The sequence below is a fragment of the Plectropomus leopardus genome, chromosome 9, assembly GCF_008729295.1.
Source record: "Plectropomus leopardus isolate mb chromosome 9, YSFRI_Pleo_2.0, whole genome shotgun sequence".
Taxonomy (NCBI): Eukaryota; Metazoa; Chordata; class Actinopteri; order Perciformes; family Serranidae; genus Plectropomus; species Plectropomus leopardus.
The window spans coordinates 4,899,307-4,921,322 of NC_056471.1; the positions used below are offsets into that span (position 1 = coordinate 4,899,307).

At 39.2% G+C, this 22,016-nt stretch overlaps 2 protein-coding genes across 2 annotated transcripts in view; both read left to right on the top strand.

Annotated features, from left to right (window-relative positions):
- Positions 1–3,471, top strand: part of si:ch211-159i8.4 (matrix-remodeling-associated protein 5) — a 41,889-nt gene extending 38,418 nt beyond the window's left edge. Inside the window, 2 exon segments of the mRNA XM_042494001.1 lie at positions 192–1,338; positions 1,867–3,471. Coding sequence (XP_042349935.1) covers positions 192–1,338; positions 1,867–2,420 — 1,701 coding nt within the window. The 3' untranslated portion in view covers positions 2,421–3,471.
- Positions 3,472–5,379: 1,908 nt separating this feature from the next.
- On the top strand, positions 5,380–20,444 carry rab33a (RAB33A, member RAS oncogene family). The gene is made up of 5 exons (XM_042493361.1): positions 5,380–5,572; positions 9,086–9,650; positions 15,662–15,802; positions 18,266–18,346; positions 18,441–20,444. Exons 2-5 carry the CDS (start codon positions 9,249–9,251, stop codon positions 18,663–18,665), a joined length of 849 nt encoding a protein of 282 aa, XP_042349295.1. The 5' UTR covers positions 5,380–5,572; positions 9,086–9,248; the 3' UTR covers positions 18,666–20,444.
- Positions 20,445–22,016: the final 1,572 nt, after the last annotated feature.

The window sequence follows — 22,016 nt, forward strand, 5'->3', positions numbered from 1 at the left end:
TTCAAAGAAAAAAAATTTAAGCAAATCAGCCTTACAGCCTTCCAATTAAGGTAAAAGTGCTGAACATTGAATAATTAAAAAATAATTACCCCTAAACCAACAAGGTCTTTATTCAGAAATTTGTCTAGGCTAAGCCTTACATTAATATTCTACCTCATCCAGTTATTCTCCTTCCTTTGTTTCTTTTTTAGGTGGACTGTGTTGCAACAGGCCTCCCTGACCCTGAAGTTACCTGGAGTCTACCAGATGGAACTTTAATCAACAATGCCCTTCAGTCGGATGACAGTGGCCTTCGCAACCGCCGCTATGTTATTTTTGGCAATGGAACTTTACTTCTCCAGCAAATGGGCAAAAAAGACGAGGGTGACTACACTTGTTATGCCAAGAACAAACTCGGCAAGGATGAAAGAAAAGTTAGTGTCAAAGTGGAACCGAATGCTCCAAAAATTAGATTTAAATCACAATCACTTATTACAGTAAAGCTGGGAGAGTCGGCTAAATTGAGTTGCCAGGCAACAGGTGACCCTACACCAAAAATCATGTGGATCTCACCAAGAAATAATGTGATATCGGTGTCATCAGACAAGTTTCAGATCATGGACGATGGCATGTTAGTAGTGAATAAAGTAATATTGGCTGATGAAGGGAAATACGCATGTGTGGCACGGAATTCTGCTGGTGATGATGTTAAAAACATAAGACTTGAAGCTGAAATCCAGGAACCCTTTATCAATGGCATGAAAGGGAGGAGCACCACAAAGGTTTTGGCTGTTTCCTACCAAACAGCACTCCTGGACTGCAGAGTGGGGGGAAAACCTGAACCAAGAGTCTGGTGGGTTACTCCTTACGGCCACTCACTTCCAACACCCTACCTAGGCGGTCGCTTCCAAGTCCACAGGAATGGGAGCTTGGAGCTGAGAGGGGTGAGGAAAACAGATGAAGGGAGGTACATGTGTGTCGCTAAAAACAATCTGGGTGAAGCCTCACTTTTGGTTGAATTAGACGTGGCATCAATAGCGGAGAAACCAAGTTTTGCTGTTCCCAATATTGAAATCTTACCAATAAAGCAAGACAGTGGGGCATTGATGCTGGAGTGCCCTGCTCGTGGAAAGCCAAACCCAGAGTTTGCATGGATTTTACCCAATGGCATGATGTTAACACCTGGTGTAAGAGTCCAACACTTCACACATCATCTTGGTAACGGAACTCTGCAGATCTCTCAACCGGTTGCAAGTGATAAGGGAGTGTACCGGTGCATAGCAAAAAATGTGGCAGGGCAAGCAGAGAAACGTTATTCACTGGAGGCGGGCAGAAAGCCAGTGATCCGAGGATCTACAGGTATGTTTTTCATCTCAAATTCATGAAATAAAGGTTACCTTCGTTTGAGCAAGTAGGAGACTTAAGTCGTTTTTAAACTTATAGTTTGTTTCCTCTGGTCCGAATCAGTCAAGGGGTAAACTTTGGTTTCTTTTCACACCAAAATGCTTTAAAGTAAAGAACATTTGCTCTGCTCCTTGATTTGATCTGTCATAAGTGGAAGTGAGAAGGTCCTGAAGATTACACCAAAATTACACCAAAAACCACTCCACAGTTCTTTTTTGACTGGTTCCTCTAAAGGAACTTGGGTTTTGTTTTGGTCACCAAGGATGATTTTCCTGCCCAAACAAATTGTACTGAGGGGGGAACCAAACCAGAACCCAGTTCAAACACACTAAATAACACAGGTTTGAAAACACACTAAAAGCAGATGAAGAATCAATGAGAAATCTGGCCCTATGGCTTCACTTGTACTGTATCTTTTTGGTATATAACTAAATAGTATAATTTAGCATCAAATTTACTCACTTTTGTCTTTTTACTTTTCAGGTGGAATGCAGATCACTTACGGCCTCAACCTCAATTTACCCTGCACTGTGGATGGCTGGCCCCAGGCGTCAATCACATGGACCCTTCCCAATGGTCTTGTGTTGGACAAACCTCAAACCATTGGCCGGTTATCTTTTCTTGCCAATGGGACCCTCCAACTCAGACAGGTCGCCACCTTTGACAAAGGAACATACATTTGTAAGGCCTCTAACTCTTTTGGATCTTCAACACTATCCTACCCAGTTGCAGTGATGGTTTTCCCACCACGTATCGCCAGTTCACTGACCTCAATTACAAGAGTCAACCGGGGATCACCAGTGAAGTTAAATTGTGTTGCAAATGGTATTCCCAAGCCGGATATTTCATGGACGTTGCCTGGACGTACAACGCTTGTTCCGCATAACCGGTTTACAGTGCAAGGAGGGATTCACATGACAGAGGAGGGCAGTCTGGTCATACAGAACCCTATGCTCATGAACTCTGGCATTTACAAATGCAATGCTAAAAACGCACTTGGAACAGACTTTAAATCCACTTACCTGCAAGTGGTCTGAGTGACAGTTTTAATTATTCTTTTGGAATGTGTCACAGCAGAATTAAGACTGGATGAGGACTTTTCCATCAGGATTTGAATATTCTGCAAAATAAAGATACCCTGGAGAGAGACCTAAAACTGCCTGATTGGCAGCTTGCCTTAAAACACTTTGCAAAGAGGTTTCCACGGAACAATGTTTTTTCAAATATGGACTTTACATACTTTGGTGATCACCTTTTTTGTTTATTTTATGGTGCATATGTTGCAGATGTCTTTTTCTTATACATTATGGACCTTAAAATGTATTTTCACTTGTTAAAGTGAATGTTAAAGTGTGCTTTGAACTCACTGCTCAAAGCGTTGTTTTTCCGGCCACGAATTTTTGATTCCCGGGAAAGGGCATGACCCGCCTTACTCTGCCTTTCCTTAATGCTAACCAATGTCACTCCTCTTGCCTAAACCTAACCAAGCCAACCAACTAAGATGATAAGTACTTGCCAGTCAGAGGGAGAGTATGCCTTTGCGATCTTAAGGAAACAGAAATTTGCTCTCTTGCTTTACACTGTAGATGTAATTTGACATTTCCCATACAGCATTAGAAGTTGTAAAATGTAACCTCACAGTACAATTTTTCTTAAGCATGACAATGTTTGTTCTGCAACTGAAATAACTTAAGACTTCTCTCTGGAGATTGATGTGTAATGTGTTCCACTTATATAATTATTATTGTCTTTGTGCTGGTAGAATTACATTTTACAGTGATTTCATATCTATACAGCATTACTCACATCTCAAAATAGACACCTAAGTAAACACCAAAGAATTTTTTCCCTGTGAACTTTACAGTAAAATTTCACCACCTTACAGTTCATTAACAAGCAGTACTAAGAAGTGGAGTGTCATTATTCTTGAACATGAGTATGTCTTTAACTATTTTACTCATGTGCTTATGATGTGCCATCTTTATGAACTTTAAGTGAGCAATGACTCTTCTATAAGGATAAAAAAGGCACCTATTACTGCTCTACATTGTGTATCAGTGAATTAATTACTGTATGTATCAATGTCATTTATTCATGTTCATAATGGTGGGAAAGTAGTTACTCATAATATCTATGTTGTGAGCTTACAGAAGCTATTAACATGAGGGGCATCAACACAAAACGAAGGTGCAACAAAAATATGTAGTAATTTATAAGAAACATTATAATAAAACATGCAGGTATGTTTTTTTATCAGCCAGTTGCCTCATCTTTGCTATATCAAAACAACTAAGTCAGACTGAAATTATGAGTATTCACAATTTTTCATGAAGCTTCTTTGAAACTCAGCTTAGCTGTTAAGGCCTTGTTACACAAGCATTGACAATCACAACATTTCCTGGCAAAAACAATTCCAATAGAATTACTGGATTTGTTCATTTGTGCACAAATTACATAAGTAGTCCCAACTGCTATAAACTGTGAAAAGTTAGAAACATGGTTGACATATACTGTCGTTCTGAAACAGGAGTCTATGATACAAATAGGTCTTTTGCTCATTAGCAACCAAGCTAAGCTGATGAGCTAATGAGCTTGCTAATGATGAGTTAGCAAACTTGTTAGCTCTGAGAGCTCTAAAGACTTTATATTGAACAAAGAAATGGTAAACAAAATGCCAGGATGAAGTAAACAGCAAAGTACAAAGAAAATAAAGAGAAGCTCCGACAGCTGACTAGCATAAACCTGGCTAGCTAGCGTGTTAGTGATTAGCTTACCTGCTGCAGAAGTTCACCTACTAGCCCAGAGAGCACTGTCACTACATCACCAAGCTTATACAATCAGATACCATGACCAATAACTGTATATAAAGATGGACAACACGACAGCTCACCAAAAGTGAAGCCAAGCTATCTCTATCGTCCCCTGGTGGCTGGCTCCAGTATATGTCATAAAGTCTGCCCTTCCATGTTAGCAAATGGGACATGGACCAAACTTAGCAATCAAGTGAACGTCAAATAAATTTTTTCCAAATTATGGTTTCTGTCATTTTAGGTAGGCTAATTCTTAATGCACTTAAATGCTATAAAAAAGGGGGTGATTGACAGCTGTATGTGTCAATCTGTTTGCTAGTGACCAATGGGACTTGTCGTGATTGCGTCGCACAGGTTTGTGGGTGGGAACTTAATATCACGGCTCCATTTCCCAAATGCTACAGCACAGAGTCTGGCTCCAAAAGATCCAAGATGGCAACAGCCACGTCTGGGATATTTAAGCTTAACTTTTGTACAGTCGGAGGAAGTGGAAACACCTTGTCCATCTTTATATACGTCTCTTTGTGAAGGGGCACAGGTTATTTCACCCTGCCACTTTCCTGTGTGACCAGACCCTGTGTGTTATCAAATTTAATTTGAGATGTTAGCAGTAAAATCATGGCATTACTTTTTTATCATAGGCTATGTTCTATTTTGTTCTTGAGGTAATGCTTTTAATAATCAAAATACACATAATTTTACTTGTTGACTTAGTTTGTATGTGGCACACGTGTTTGTTGTGCCACAAGTGTGAAACCACAACATTATTTTGGCATGTATGCATGTATCCAAATGTGTGTATGTATGTAAATGCATGCTATATTTCACCCTTGGTTTGTGTTCACCAGAATGTGAATGTCCCACTGAGCCTCGCTTCCAGACAAACGGGTCTTTGAGTGAGGAAGAAGGGAGCTTTGTCAGACACAAGCGTCGGGACTGTTCAACACAGCGCAAGTGTGTGTGTGTGTGTGTGTGTGTGTTTGTTGTGTCCGTGTGTGTGTGTGAGAAAGAGATTATGTGTGTCTCTTTGAGAGACAGTGTGGATGTCTGTGAGGAAGAGATTGTGTCTGTGTGTGAGGGATTGTTGAACACAGTGAGCGGCGTGCCTGTGTGTGTGTCACTTTGTTAATGTGTGTGTGTGTGTGTGTGTGTGTGTAAGAGAGACATTGACTTAGAGAGGGAAAACAGGACAAGTGTTTGGTATTTCTGTCTGCATTTCAGTCTGATATAAACAGACAGGGCGAGTGTATACACGTGCGTTCTGTATGAGTGCATGTGAGTGTGCACTTCATGTTTGTTTTTTTTGGCTGCTGTTAGTCAAAATGAAAGCAAAGCAGCTCTAACATACGACGGCACTTCACGCAGCTACGTATCACACGGTGAGTGACATTTGCTTTCTTTCTCACATTTAATTAATTCCTCCAAAATCAGCGTTTCAAACATTCTGAAAAAGCTGTTTCCACATTATCTCCCATCATCAAATATCAACATAATGGATAGAATCTGCACCACTGAAAGAGTATTGGCTAATTGCAAGCATGTTACTTACATACTGATCAGAGGGGGAAATATATTAATAGACTGAGAGACTGAGAACAAAACTGCAGGAAAGGCAGCTGTTAATTGTTATGGCTGAAATATTATTTTTAGCCAAGCTAGCAGCATGGCTCCCAGAAAGGCCATTTCAGTCAGTTAGCCAACAACTTTGGTCCAAACTATTGAATGGATTGCCAACATTTTTGCACAGAAGACAAATCTTAATGACTCTGGTAAACCTCTCGGTTTTTTTTTTCAAATCAGGGTATCATAAGGTTGACATTTCTGTTCATCAGTCATAACAGCTACTGGAGTAACATTTGGTAAACATGCCATGTTCCCCTCAGGATGAATGCATTCACATGAAATAAGTCAGACGGACATCTCGCAGGAAAAACAAACAGCCCGACGGAATGGTAGGACAGCAAAACAAAAAGCATGGAGATATGTTGCATTTGTGACATCACTTTGTGTACAAAAATGAAAATTAAATACATTAAATAAAATTATTTTATGTAATTATGCCAGTAATGGCCAGTAATTGTCCAGATCACCTGTGTTTTCTCTTTGTGTGAAGAAATGTGACATTGGGTTGGAAATTCATTTTCAGAGAATGGCAAAGAGTTAAAATATTATAATTTTGGATGGCAATGCCATGTACTTTTTGAAACCAATAATGACTCAGTAAAGCCTCATTCCCACTGCACAAAAAACCCACTGACACCTTCTAACATCTGGCTTTTTAATGCAATGGAAATGTATACAATTGGCACTCACAACCACGTCAAATGACTCTGCGGTAGGCATGGTGTTTATGGCCTCCATCTCCGATGGTGGTATTTGTGGTAATTTTAGCTCCTCGAATGGCGCGATGCAGTGATGCGGCATCACTAATTACCCTCAGTCTCCACCTAAGCAGCGCTCAAATATTATTCCAAGTCTCCAAGTCAGTCTGCACCGAGTTTGAAAGAGATAGTAAATATGTAAGAGATATATAAAGAGAAGTAACCACTGTAAAGTTTCCACAGATCTCTTTCCATGCTGCTTTCTACTGTTTGCCTGTTCTCCAGCCTGTCTGTGACACCTCACAGACACACACAAAAAAAACCCACATACACACCCATCCACACACAGACACACACACACACACACACAGACACACACACACACACACACACACACACACACACACACACACAGAAGACAGACAGACTCGTTTTGGTGGGAAAGGGGTATAACTCAAATCATTTTGTGTAAATTCATCTCATAAACTACAAAAATCATAGGTTCAGCTCCTGTTGTCCTCCTTCCTTTGCACCTGCTCAACATGACCTAACATAAGATGTAAGATCATGTGTTAGTGCTTTGCAGTTTGACCTTGTTAGCTTTTACCCAGCAGCCCTCTCTGTAGCCAGGCAGGCGAGCAGGTATTGATTCTGCATCATGACACCTGCTTGTTCTGAATAAATAAGGACGGACTAAAACAGATCATGTCGGGTAACTGTGTGAGAAACCCCTCAGCTGTTACTTTTTTAAAAAAGGACTTATGTATTCCTTTCTTTGCATCTTGATGAGCAAGCTGATCAGGCCTCCTGACACTGCAAGCCATTTCATTACAGCCATGTTGGTTTGTGGAATGTGATAATATGACCAGCTGAGCAGGTCACATGACTAGAAAGTGTGAGAAAATCTGTTTCACTTTCTCTCTCTGTTAAAACAACTGGTAGCCACAATCACATTGTTTTATGGTTGTTGTTTTTGTTGGATTTTTTATTTTATTTTCAGCTGAATTATAGTCAGAAATACAGTTTGTGGATTATTCTAGTATATTATCTGGAATTAGAACTTAATTTAATTCTAATACTATTGTTAATACTGATGTGTCACTGTTGACTGATGCATTGCCTGGTGATTAATGGGACAGGAGAGAAAAATAACAAAGTCATGCAACACAAATTTGCATTTAGTGTTTGGAATTAAGTCTTTGAATTAATGTATGAAAATATTGAAGGACTTCTTGGTGACCTCCTGGCTTTAACTGCAGCCTGGAGGGGAAATCATTCTTTGGTGGATAATATGCTAACAACTCATGGACATTTGGCAAGGGTCCCCAACAACACACTTTTTAGTGATTTTTGCAAGGGGTCAACAACCCAGAAAGGTAGAGACCTTCTGGTTTAACCTTTAACAAAGCAATACATTTTATAAGCTTATTGTGTTTTTCTTAATCTGAAGTAACTATTGCTGTTAAATAAATAGAGTGGATTAGACATTTATAACATTCCTTCTTAAATGCATGGCATAGGAGAATAAAATAGCATCAAATTGAAATACTCCAGTAAAATTCAAGTGCCTATAAATTACCAGAAACAGAATCAGCCTACTGGACAAAAATTCACACACAACACTGTTTTTGCTCTCATTTTTCACCAGTTTCAGTTAGAGAGTTTTTCATGCATTTGATAAATATAATCTGTGTCAGTGAGCACTCTATTTTTCCAAGATACTCCATCCAAGGAGTATGTGGTTGTGAGGTCGGTTGGATGTACTACCAAATTAAGACAAATGATTTTGGACAGATTATGGTTGTGAAATGAGTATGTGTTTTCAAGTTTGTCAATAGATGTTTTGTGTTTTGTAATATTTATAAAATGTCAGCTGATAGTAGCAAACGTTCCACCCTTGGTTGCTTGGAAAACAAATCCATGAGAAGCTTTAAATTGTGGTACCCATGGCGTGACTCTGAAACTGATAATATTGTGGCAACTTCTAACAAAGTAAAAACACAAAGCAGTTCCACATTATGTCAGCCTTTGATTGACAGCCAACACATTAACATGTGTAAGAATATAGAAATATGACTGCTGGTTTGCGATCAGCAGCTTACAGATCTATACTACAATAAACTTGGTTTATTGAAGTTACTGAAACTTAGAAAGGTTGATTTAATTAAACTTGTCATTTTTAAGTTGCAACAACTTCATAAAATTAAGTAAATATCACTAAATTTTAAGCTACCTTGACAATACATATAAAGCAAACATAATTTAAGACTATAAGTTATATATAGCCTACTTAGATTTTTCAGTGCAATCTGTTTCCTATATATATTTTAAGTAAAATGAACTTGTCAGATTTTACAGTGTAGTGTCATTTTAGTGATTTTAGGCTCTTTATATTAGGCTACATGTTGCTACCATTGTGTCACTTCACTTTGATTTCTATGGGTACTTTTTTGTCTCTTATAGCATACGTTTTCATCTGGAGAATAATTATTTTAAATAACTATTATTTTTTATCTAGCATCTACACCAATAAAACTGATTTTCCTCTTTTACAATGCTTCTCCCTTTAAGGCCACACTGAGCTGCTAAAGGAGCGCACCGCTGGTATTGTTACATCTCTGGTCTCCTCCTTCCTTCCTCTTCCTTTCCCCTCCCTTCACTCATCCATCCATCCGTCCACCCCCTCTGCTCTCCACACACGCACACCGATCTGCGCATCACCTCCTCCGGCACAATGACCAACGATTCACCGGAGGAGGAGACCCGAGCTCCGGGCGGCGGCGGAGGAGGAGGAGGTGGTGGAGGAGGGAAAGTGATCAGTCGAAGGAACCGAGCGGACGACAATGTGACGATCCTGACATCGTCCATGGATTTACAGCGAGCCAGCCGGAGCCGAGCCAGCAGCAGCAACGATGCCGCCCCGAGCATCACATCCTCCGTGGATCTGAGCACATCCTCCCTGGAGCTGAGCATCCAGACGCGGATCTTTAAGATCATCGTCATCGGGGACTCCAACGTGGGGAAGACGTGCCTCACCTTCCGCTTCACCGGGGGAAGCTTCCCCGACAAGACCGAGGCCACCATCGGCGTGGATTTCCGGGAGAAGGCGGTGGAGATTGAAGGGGAGACGATCAAGGTAAAAGCAACAGAGGGGCTGGATGTGGAGCAGCGGTGTTTCCTCCCTCCTCCTCCTCCTCCTCCTCCTCCTCTTTTCTTTTTGTTGATCAGCTGCAGCTCAAAGTCTGCCAGTGGATCACACACGGCCTATTCTTTCATTTCATCCTCACTAAACATCAGACCACATATTAGAGCCTTTTCCAATACTGATACTTTTCAATTCGAATTGTAATTATATTGTAGAAATGTAACACGCTTGGACAACAGTGATTCTTTGTAGCAGAGGAAAAAGACAATGAGTGTTATTTGTATGATCCAGTGGGTGTTTGGGAGACATCCCAGCTAGCAAATTTGGTTCTAAAACCGATCCAAGAATGGTACAATGCAACCAATGCAATGTTTTAGTAATGTTTTCAACAGCAAGTTTTCTTTTAGTTCCCAGAACGTTATTCTTAAAGTTAGGGCAACATTCTCTATAAACATCTAAAAAAAAAAACAATTTAAAATGTTTTTATTGTTAACATTATATTACATTTTCCTTTAAAAAATGGTCTGTAGTCTCTGGCCTCAATAACATGTTTTGAATGTTGCTTTGAAAATGTTCTTCCTTTGTTCTCAGGTAACATTGTGGGAATGTTTTATAAAAGAACATTCGATGATCTGTCCCCGTCAACATCACCAAAACATCCTCAGAATGTTGCAGTTATAACGTTATGTTTTAGCATTTAACCTTATAGGAAAATTACTTGAAATGATAAACTTCCTGAAAACATTCTTTGAACATTAGATTAAAACATTTTGTTAAAGACATTATTGCACCTTCTAGGTAACATTAGCCAATGTCGTAAGAACGTTCCCTGCTAGCTGGGATATTTTTCTGGAGAAATGAATGTGTGTTTACAGGTTTGACAGTGGTTGTTTTAAGCTACAATTTTGTGTTGTCTTTTTATGTGAACCCTTTGAAACCTGAGCATATGGGCTCGATTTCTTTCTATAACATTGGAGGGTGATGAGCATCCTAACATGAAATGGCCCAGATAAATCAGAAAAAACTTGTGAAAAAAAAATTGGAAAATAATAAAAGAAAAAGTAAAAAAGAAAACAAATAAACAACATCAAGGAAGTGCTAAAAAGTTAAGCATGTATTGTTTTCTGAGTTAATTTTTAATGATTTCCACCATCCATTATAGAAATAATTTTAAGAATTATTACTATAGTTTTCCGAAAAAAATCTCTCAAATTTTTGATAATTTCCAGATCAATACCTTTTAAGAAATTTTACCCTACCTATGCTGTATAAGTATAAATTGGGGGAAAAATCCTTCTAGCTATAAGAGACAAAGTAACTAATGGTATGAACAATTTGCCCTTTAAAACACATAAATAAGATCAGCCATCTATTGTAAGAATGTAATGCATCACATATCATATCATGTACAACCAACAGCATTAGAAATGTAGGCCATAGTACTGTAATATTATCCTTGTATGCTGAATTAAATTTTAATGATTTCCAGCATCCCTAAAGCGATGCTCATGGCAGATGTAGCAACATCAGTTTAAGTGCAACAATAACAGGCTAAGACAGCAGATAAGATTAGTCGAGATTTAAGCTTTCATATGTTGAGCATTTAGTCACATCTTCATTTATTCTTTGGATGACCTGTAACTGAGTATAAGACTTTTTTAAATAGATTTCTTACTCTGTTAAATAATGTACATAGCTTCCCCCTCCTAACTGAGCTGGTAAACCTCTACATCACGCATACACATGCACATGTGTGTGCGTGCTCCCCCCTCGCCCGTCTGTCTCAGGGGAACAGTCTGTCTGCAACCTCCAGATGCCCCCTAATGCTGACTCACACACTGAGCATCAGGTCAGCGTGTCTGAATCATTCAAATTCTCTTCAAAACACATTCGCATACAGTATGCAGTAGTAGTTTAATTGCTAATTGATTTGTCACTGAACTTCTTGATTAGTCGATTTGTTTTTTTTTGGTTTATCAAATTTCAGAAAATGGTGAGAAAAAAAAACATCAATCAGGACTTCTTGGTGACCTCCTGGCCTTAACTGCAGGACACAATTCCACTTCACAAGAGAATTATCAGGAATGTACACTTTCCGAATCATCATATTTACTCCCACGAGGGAATATGCATTATTATTCATACTCATGAATAGATATAGGCCGTCGCTTAGGGCCCGCTGGTCTAGAAAGGTCTTTTTAATGAACAGGAGACAATAACAAAAACGTTAACCTTTCCAACCAAAAACTGACAATATTTTTAGCTGTTTTTGCCAAAATCTAGTGAAAATAAAGCTCAGTGGCATGCGAAATCAGTGTCAATTCAGTGTCATGTCAACATGTTACAATGAGGGGTGCCCCATAAACCAAATCCTGCTCTGGGCCCCCCCAAAGTCTAGGGCCAGCCCTGGGAGTATGTCCTTTTCATAGTAATGATCCCAGATGTAGTCAGGACAGACTGAAGATGTTTATGGCAGGGCTCTAAGAGTAGCAAACTTCTCAGTGTGTTGGTTATTCTGTTTTAATGTCCTATGTCTTGAAAACTGCTGCTTCAAGGGCTGACAAGTTTCAGTAAAAGATTTATTTTATCTTGCATCACGTCAACACGGGTGGTTGTATTGTGTGAACTGAAGGTTTACAAGCAGGCAGGTGTTTTAGATCCAGCAGGCGTCAGGGTCATTTATTGCCAGAACTGGTACAGGAGAGCTAAACTCCAGTGTCATCCAGATGGTGATTTCATGGCCTCTGCAGTGGACACTTTCACTTTTCATTTCTGAAGTATAAAGACTAGGCTATTTCACTGGAGCAGTAGGGCTTTTAAAAAGGTTATGAGCTGACTCTGTGGCAACACGAGTCAAATTTAACTTACAGTTTAGATATAATGTAATAATTATTTAATTACTTAAAACTAACAGTACATAGATATACTGTGGCTAGGTGATTGTCTTTCCTCTCCTGTCCTCTGGCAGGTAAATAAGAGCAGCATACAGACTGGCACCGACAAATGTTATGAGCTGCAGAGGACTAAAAATAGTAAAGCACTACATAAAGATTACAGAGTAAGGTGTTAAAATTCGGGCAATGATTCTCAAGTTTGAGATTCATGGATACTGACAGGCAGACTTCTGTCCACACAATGAGATTTGTTATTATTAATTATTAATTATTTTGACTAATTTGACTTTATTTGGCCACTTATGTTCTTTTATTTGTATAAAAAGTAGGGGTCGGCAAATTATTGGCCTGACTGATTATCGGGGCCAATATTTCGCATTTTGCAGATTACCTGTATCTGCATTTTATTTTAATGATCACAGATAAAATTAACTAATTCAAAAGTGCAAAGAACGTATCAGCATGGGAGGAACTTTTACTTTTTATTATTTATTCATCTTTTATTAAAATGAGTGACCTAGCATGAGCCATGGTGGGGAGGGGCTCACTTCCTCTTTGTTCCTCTGGTTAAATCTGACGCATCAAATGCTGCACAGCTGTAGAGAAGCTCCACAGGTGTACTGACTGAGAGATAGTGCCAGGGACATTATTTTTAGACTTTGCTGTTAAACTGACCATCTGAGAGCATTTTGAGTCAAAAGTTTTCACTGAGTGCCTTTTTATGGAGCTGATTACACATTATTACACTCAAGTGTAATATTGCAATTTTACAACTATTACCAACAAAATAGAAATGTATTATCAAAATGTATGCATGTTTTGGGCGATTAGCTCTCAAAATGATAAGCTTTTTGTGACTGTTATCTCAGTTTTCATGGAAATACACAGTCTGACACATTTTCTAGTCCCTGTTGAGTCCGCAGGCCAACTTGTGTTTATGCTTTCTAGAGATTGAGGGGAATCCCAAACTAAATAAATACACCAGATATAAACAAAGAAATCCTCAGTTTGCTTGTTACAATAAGGTATCTGCTGACAAAAAAAATCATTTTTCATACACAGATTTTGCTACCACATCTACAAACTTTACCTGTATTTTTAAGCTTGTAGCTCTGTGTCACAGCACAGCTTATGGAGGATACTGGAGGATGAAAAACATTTCCAATAACTCAAGAGCAAGGTAAAATCCAAAAGACAAAATGAATGAAAAAAAAAGAAAATAATTTCCAAAGTTCACAACATGTTATCAAATGAAATATTCTGCTTCGTTCTGCTTCTTGATGATGTTTAAGCCTTTCAAAAATACCATTTTCACCGTGGCCCCAATCACTTAGCCTATATTTTACATCATGCCTAGGTCTGGACTGAGTAGTTTTTGCAGTGAAGTTTGCTGTTTAATATTCATACACGCAAATGTCACTTTTTGTCAGTGTTTGTAGTAATGTGTGTGAACATGATGGTTTATGCTGTTTTTTGTCATCTTTGTGTTAGTTTATAGTTTATATTATTAGTGAGTTGGCTGTTAGTTTCACTCTTCGATGTAGTGAAATTGATGTTCATTGTTGCTGTTCTAAAACGCTCCTTGTCCCTGGCCTCAAATGGTACGATTATCATGTGGTTTCTTGAAGAGCAGCGATAAAGAAATGGCGGAGTGATTCGGTTTGCTGTCATGCATATTTGAGCACATTCTAAATGTCTTGTGGACCAATCAGATTGCTTGGTTGGAACTACTTGTATTATATTTGATTAATGGCAATACAGAAAAAGTTTTTATGACTGTTTTCATGACATGGCCTACTATACTGTGGTTTTACTGACTTTTTTAAGACATACGAGCCCAGTTTTCCAGTTTCTAGTTTTCTGCTTTTTAATACATTTGAAGGCTATGAAACAGAGACATTACAGTGTTTAAGATTGTATGTACCCACAGCAGTTGAGCAACAGCTTCTGCTATTCTACAGTAATGCCACTTAATCAAACTACATGCAAAACTGCAGTACACCATAATACTAGAAACAGTGATTATTATAATGACAATTTGTTATGTTTGTTTGTGAATATGATTGAATTTGCTTATCATTATACAGTATATGATAATTACTGCCTAGGCACAGAATAAACCTGCCTGTGGCCTTGTAATTGATTAAGCAGAAAGCCCACTGATCACTCTTTCCTGATGACATGGTACAGTGTTATGTACTGGTTCTTGTAAGCTCTTATACGCTTCGACAACTCACTGTAGCCAGGTTGATATTTGTAGTTGTATTCTAATTTACTGTGATTTTTATTTGTAATAACCTCAGGTGGCTGGATTCTGTCTCTCTGCTGTGACATTAAAGGAAAAAGGTCAGATTCCAATAAAAGAAAAAAGGGCATGCTCCAATAAAGGAATAAAAATCCCGATGAGGGACAACACCTACCTGTTACTGAACTTTGATCTGTTTTTGTGGTTTCTTTTTTGTCTGTATTGGAGATTACGTCCGTTCTCCCTTAACCTTATTTTAATACAATTTTGAACGTAGGTGATGTAGACTGATGATGGATTTTAACACGAAGTATTTTGATATAAAGATGAAGTTTGATATAAAGAAACTTAATATAGTGTTTTTATCAATTGAGATAGATTTGATGTTTTGTACTGTGGCCTTGACAGTACTGTTTTTTTTTTCCTGTGTTCTTTTTTTTAAGTGTTTTCTGTGTCATTTATTTGATTGTTGCTTCTTAATTGTTTCACCACCCCAAATGGTACAGATGGTTAAATACACCTGCCACCATAGAGCTTGTGAGCCTATTGGTGTGCATTATGTATAAATATAAGTGTGATTTCATTTGTTCAAACATTGGACCTGACGAAGATCCAATAGGATCGAAACGTTGGCTTAATTGAACTTGTGTGGTATGGAGAAAGTGTGCAAGCATTACATTTTTTCCTCATCTGTGCTGTTTTTTGATAGCCTTGCACCTACATGATGTGCAGTGAACTCTGCTATAACATGACATGTTTATCACTAGTCTGGATGTTCTGAGAGCCACAGACACTTCAAAACAGAAAGCACTCACCTTTCTTGAGTCATATTTAACACAGTCTCATGTTGTCTATCTCCACAGGTGCAGGTATGGGACACAGCAGGCCAGGAGCGCTTTCGGAAATCCATGGTGGAACACTACTACCGTAATGTCCATGCTGTGGTCTTTGTGTATGATGTCACCAAGATGGCCTCCTTCCGCAACCTGCAGACATGGATAGAGGTTGGTAACTGCCTCAGAACATTACGAAACAATCAAACAGTCTTTGTCAGCACAGAAAGGGTCAATGTCAAGTTACTATGCACCATAGTAACTCATGTCTTTGTTGTAGGCACTACGTAATGCTCTCTTGAGCATCATCGGCATCTCTCCAGTTTCCAATGCTCCCACTGGCTCAACCCCAAGACTATATTTTAGCCATTGAGTTGACACTGTGATGTTTCCATCACAAAGCACCCTTTGCTTCTCTGAATGCTAATGCTGCAGCAAGTCTGACAACTGCTGTGAGCAAGCCAACAAAAAGGTGCACTGTGACTTCACTCAGAAAATTCATTTTTTAAAGTGGTTTGTGCAGATGTGTATGTAGGAAGCATCTTTCCTGTGTGTGCTACTCCTACAGTTAAAAGTTTAAATAATATAAACAATCTTTAGTCACTAAGTGTTGCATCAGCAGTATTAATATTATTAAAATGACTAGGCTACTAGTAGTGTTAGTAATTGGTCATACTAGTAGTAGCAAGTAGTTCTTTTAGCTACTATCAAAGGTAGAAGTAGTCATAGACAGCAATAGTGGTTGTAAAACAACAATGTCTGCAACAGTAATACAGTTACTTTGACATGGCAGCCATTTTGACAGTGAAAGCACAGGTGTAATAAATAATGCTAATTAGCAGTTACATTCCATTTATTTAGCAACTTTGTGGATTCTGGTGTTTTGCATGTCATGGTTCATGTTAGTAGCCAAACCCGTGCTTTTCCTGCCATGATGAGTCAAAATTACGTAACATAGTCTATAGTCACATTACATTTTAAATTTGATTCCATTAGCCTCCACTTAAGTCACATGCTAACAGGTGACTTAAGATTTGTTATTGTTGCTGTAACATTTAAAAGACAGAGAACAGCTTCGCATTTTTCGAATACTTTTGAATCTATGATGTTGAATCCAAAATGTTTCCGCCTATCACTTTGCAGATGTTTAGTGTCACGATTGAGTGTTCAACATGGCTAGCTAGTTCTCCTTTTTGCGTTCATACAACAGTGACTAAATTTGCTGTGGACGGCTGGGTATGTAATAGCTCAGTGATTAAACTAATTAACAAACACCCACCACTAAAGATGATTATGAGTGGATATTTAATTATTTCTCCAAGTTCACACTATAGCTGGAATTTCAAATAAAAAGTTGAACCTATAGATCACATACAAGTTGTATTGGTTGCAGAGTAGTTTAACTAGCCGTTGTAAAATTAAGCAATAAGCCCTGAGAGGCCGTGGTATAGAGTGATTTTAGCACAGCTATGGGAATCATATTGCTTTTATAGAACATTCACTGCATATATCTGGTGATATTTCTAAAGATAAACACACAGCAACTAAAGAGCAATAATTTCTTTTTAACCAAAAATCATTTGCACCCAAGACATGTAGTGCATTTCGCAAAATGTTTTCCAAGCAACACACAGGTGCAATTGCTGCCCCTGTCTTTAATGGGTGCACATTTTTTAATCTTAATTTGTAATGTGAAAATAGACAATCTAGAGGGTCGATTACACTGAGATGCTTCACTCGAAAAGCGTCAGCAGCAAAATCATTGCATCCTTATGGTAAAGTATGCCTGTCGGTTGCTTCTCTCTTGCTACTGCACAATGCGTTTTTCTGGTAGTTTTTGTGCACGCAAAAAGGTGAAAATATATTATCTAAATATTTGTAACTTTTCAGCTCAAGGTGCAGGGTCACACCACTTGTCATTGTCACTTTTGGCCATGTGCACGCAGTATACGCACACAGCCCCGCCCCATAGGTGCTGCAGCTGTTTTCTTCAGATGTGCTTCCAAGGCATTTTTGGAGCAGTCACGCCTGGCGCAGTGCATCTTAGTGCAATTGGCCCCTAAGGCACTGGTACCATGTTGGCATAGCTTTCCGGGAAGGGGGCAAAATAATGCTCTATAGGCTACATTTTAAGAGAGGGACAACTGGCATGGCCATTCTCAAAGGGGTAACCTGAGCTCCCGCTTTAAAATGATATTACTGGCATTTTGTCTCAAGTTTGCACCATAGTTTGATTTTCAATAAAAAGTTACACCCCTACATCACATGCAAATTCTTTTGGTTGCAGAGGTAGTATAGCTGTTTAAGATGCTTTATTCCAGTGCTCAACCTGTAGCTTACAGGTATAAACACACTGGGCAGGCTTTATAGTTCTATTGAAGTTGGCTGAATCAATTCTATTAGTGTTAGTATTGGATTTTAGTTAAATTGAGCTGTTGGGAATGGTAGCTATTCAGTCATTTTGGCACTATCAAGTTTTTTCACCAAGTGGGACATATTTTAGCTGTCATAAATACCTCATAATTACAGCCAAGAGGCATTTTTTCCACTTAGCCGCTGATATTGATGCTTACATATTACATGAACGTGGCCACAGTTTTTAAGTTTATAAAGCTATACTCTGTTGTGCTCCAGGAATGTAATGGCCATCGAGTCTCGGCATCAGTGCCTCGAGTCCTGGTGGGAAACAAGTGTGACCTCGTGGACCAAATACAGGTGAGCGTACTCAAGGGAGAACCACAATACAATAAATTATTTACCACCCTATAGATTTAATAGGGTTTACAAACTAACATTCATGCTCTCCTAGGTGCCCTCAAACACTGCATTAAAGTTCGCCGACTCCCACAACATGCTGCTGTTTGAGACGTCCGCCAAGGACCCGAGAGAGAGTCAGAACGTCGATTCTATCTTTATGTCGCTGGCCTGCCGCCTGAAAGCCCAGAAATCCCTGCTCTACCGGGACGTGGAGAGAGAGGACGGGAGAGTCCGACTCACACAAGAGACTGAAACAAAGAGTAATTGTCCGTGTTGAGAAAAAGGAGGAGTGGGAGGCATAATGGAAGGGGAAGAGAGAAGAGTAACTGTGCATGTGGAGGAAGAGGATAGGAGGGATGATGGGAGAGTGAGGCTAAAACAAGAGTCTTTTAAATTAAGTGCAACTTTTCTGGTTTGGGAGGGGAAATGGGAGGTTGAGGCTGACTCTTAGAGCAACGTGTTTCAAGGAAGAGGAGGACAGGGGATGTAAACATCATACATATTGTGATTCTTGAGGATGAGGATAGGGAGGAGGGGTGACGAAAGAAGATTTATTAACAATTCAGAAATGAGACGATGTTGCCTTTTAGACTACAACATAGTGTAGAAATTCTTCCGTTTATTCAAAACAGACATAAAGTGAATTCTTTCACTCTGCCCAGTGAACAGGCAAACACAAGCGATGAGTCATTTAAGGATCTACAACAAACAGTCTTGATGCTAGGCTGTTGTTCCCTGCCCCTGTTTGGTGTTTATGACAGCCATTGCTAAGCAACATTTGGAGGCAACATATCAGAAGAGTCTTATTTTTGCTGCCTTTGATATTCATCCACATCTGAGCTGAAAGCAGCATTTCATGACCTTTTTCCTACTGCCTTAAAAAGCTGCCTCTGTCTTGGTTTTAAGGACTTAGTCAGGCATAAGTAGCAAGGAGGTTTTAAGTATTTTAACCAATCGAGATCATGTAGAAATATCAACTATTTAAAAGGTTGAATGAGACTCTTTTTGACTCCGAATTTTAATGTACCTGATAGGTATCTGGGTCAGTACTTCACAAGTTGACTTAAAATCACTGTGAGATCACAAATACATGGGAAAGATGGGAAAACACTTCTTAGACAAACTTAATGTGGATGGAATATGGGACATAAAGGTCTAAATGAGCTCACAGGACCTATGCAGGAAGACCTTGACATGAAGGTTTCCTGAAAATGGAGCATCCAGAGGTTGTCAGACAGCATGTCACGTATTGATTCAGAGGCTGGAAGATCCTCTTACCCTTATGCAGGACAAATGTACTCTCCTACAAAGAAGAGCCAAAAGGGAGCCTTGCCATCAAGGCAAGGCTCCCTTTTCTCATTTAATCCTGGTGGAAACATATCCCCTCTATGCTCACCCTCTAGCACAGTGGCTTATCCAACTCCCCCTTTGTGTGCAAATGTAAAAACATCCAGTATGAACTCAAAATAGCCGGTCAGCAACAGCAATTCCATATTCCTTAATGACAATTTTTCGAAGTAAAGACACTCTTTCTGGTTTGAATAATGTACTCTCCACATCCAGTCCGTTCTGTTTCCCAAGGCGTTGAATACAGCAGCTTTGTCAGTGGCCGTCGCCATATGATCGTGACGCACAAGACACCCTTTAGCATCTATAATGAAATGCACCAGGCATCATCTCCAGTGTAAACTGACTGCGGCAATGACATAGTATAAAGAGAATGGATGTTTTAAGAGACCTGGATACAGAATTGGAGTGAGACCCAGTTCATTGCTATGAAAGATGCTCAGTAGTGCTTGAAACAATAAACACTCTATTTCGGCAGTATGAAAGTACCCAGATCTTCCACAATATGTAGTCCGTAGAACATGCGCACCAGAGACTTACAGTGGCCAAGGGCCACTGAGAGTGCGTCCAAGCAGCTTTCTGCCGCCAGCCAAACAGATACGTGGCTAAGCTTCCAGTTTAGACACAATGATTTAATTTTGCGGCTCTTCTAGGCTTTTCAAATGATATCGGACCAAATGGATCAAATCCTGAAAACTTGGCTTCAAAGCCTGGCGCTGTTCCTGGGGGCTTGATAAAGAGTGACAAAGTCCCTGTGTGTGCAGATAGGTCAAACAAACACAGGACTTTCATCCTGGAGATTGCTCTTAATTTAATGTGTGAAACCTACTTCACCTGGTTAACTTCACATAAGAAATGTGTCGCATTGCAGACATCTCATACTTACGTCATATGCACTTGTTAGCTCAATTACGTAAGTGGTTCTGTTACCTAAACCAAAATTAGTTTTGGTGACGAAACCTACTTTTGCTGTGAAGACGGAGGTTTATTTTGAAAAGACGCTATGGTTAAAAGAGGACAAAATTGATACATCATCCCTCAGCATCCAAAACTGACACATGCGGTATAGCTAGAGCATCATAGTTTGAAGTGGCCACTGATCAAGGGCTGGATTTGACGGGTTGGGAGTGAGAATGTGTTGCCACATCAATATCACTGCCTCCAGTCTCGCAGAAGACAGAAAAACATGATAGAAACTGTGATCCCTGTATAGATACTGGATATATGTCTACTGCCTCACAGCCAGAGCCGGAGTGTAGGGTACAATTGGACTTTTTAGCTTGATTTCTGTATAAGGGAATAAGTCCATGATGATACAGGCTATATAAAACACTGTTGAAAGCCATATTCATTATTACTGTGCACGGAGATGCAGAGTGCTTTACACTGAGTGAGCTCCCAGCTGGGCTGTGGACGGAATAACATGCAGAACTATCTCAGTATTGGAGCTATAAAGTCTTTTCAATTTTCAATCCACAAGCCTGAACGTGGTGTTGTCACTTTGATATGGCAGCACACTCACCGAATCTTACCCTATTTTAACACTGTAGCCTACTTATAGCAATCCTATAAATGTATTTGGATGCCACGTGTAAAAAATTCAGATCAGTGAGCATTTCAGTCTGGTGTTCCCTCTAAGCTGACAGTCTGATGACCTAATTAATTCATCCCACTGAGCATCTTAAACACTGTGCAAATCCATGCGAAATCCATACTGCTATTGTCTGAGCTGTACCAGGTTTTATTTATTTTTATGTAGAAATTCTTCAGATTGAGACACATTTGTATCAGAAGCAGTGGGATCAAGCAGACGTTAGAAGTGAATAAAATGACATTACTGTACAATACCAGGAAACGCTCTGTTCACTTGCATTGTATGTACAGGCAAATTTGTGGCATACAACCCAGAGCCAGAGGTTACACACACACACACACACACACACACACACACACACACACACACACACACACACACACACAAAGACATCAATTTATCAATTTTCTAAATGTGCTCTGTTCAGGGTTTCTGGGGGCTGGGTCATATCCCAGCACAAAGTACATGAGAGGAGGGACACACACTACAACTGTTCAATCTTTTAATAAATCATCACCCTAGATATTAAGTTCTATCTGATTTTTTTGTCAAAATTTGTATTCATATATTCTTATTCTGTGACTTATTAACATTGTGAAAGGTGTTTTTTTAAGTTATTTGCATTTTGGGGCTTTTTTATTTAGAAATCAAAAAGGTTAATTTCATTTATGCTACTGGGAATGCAGA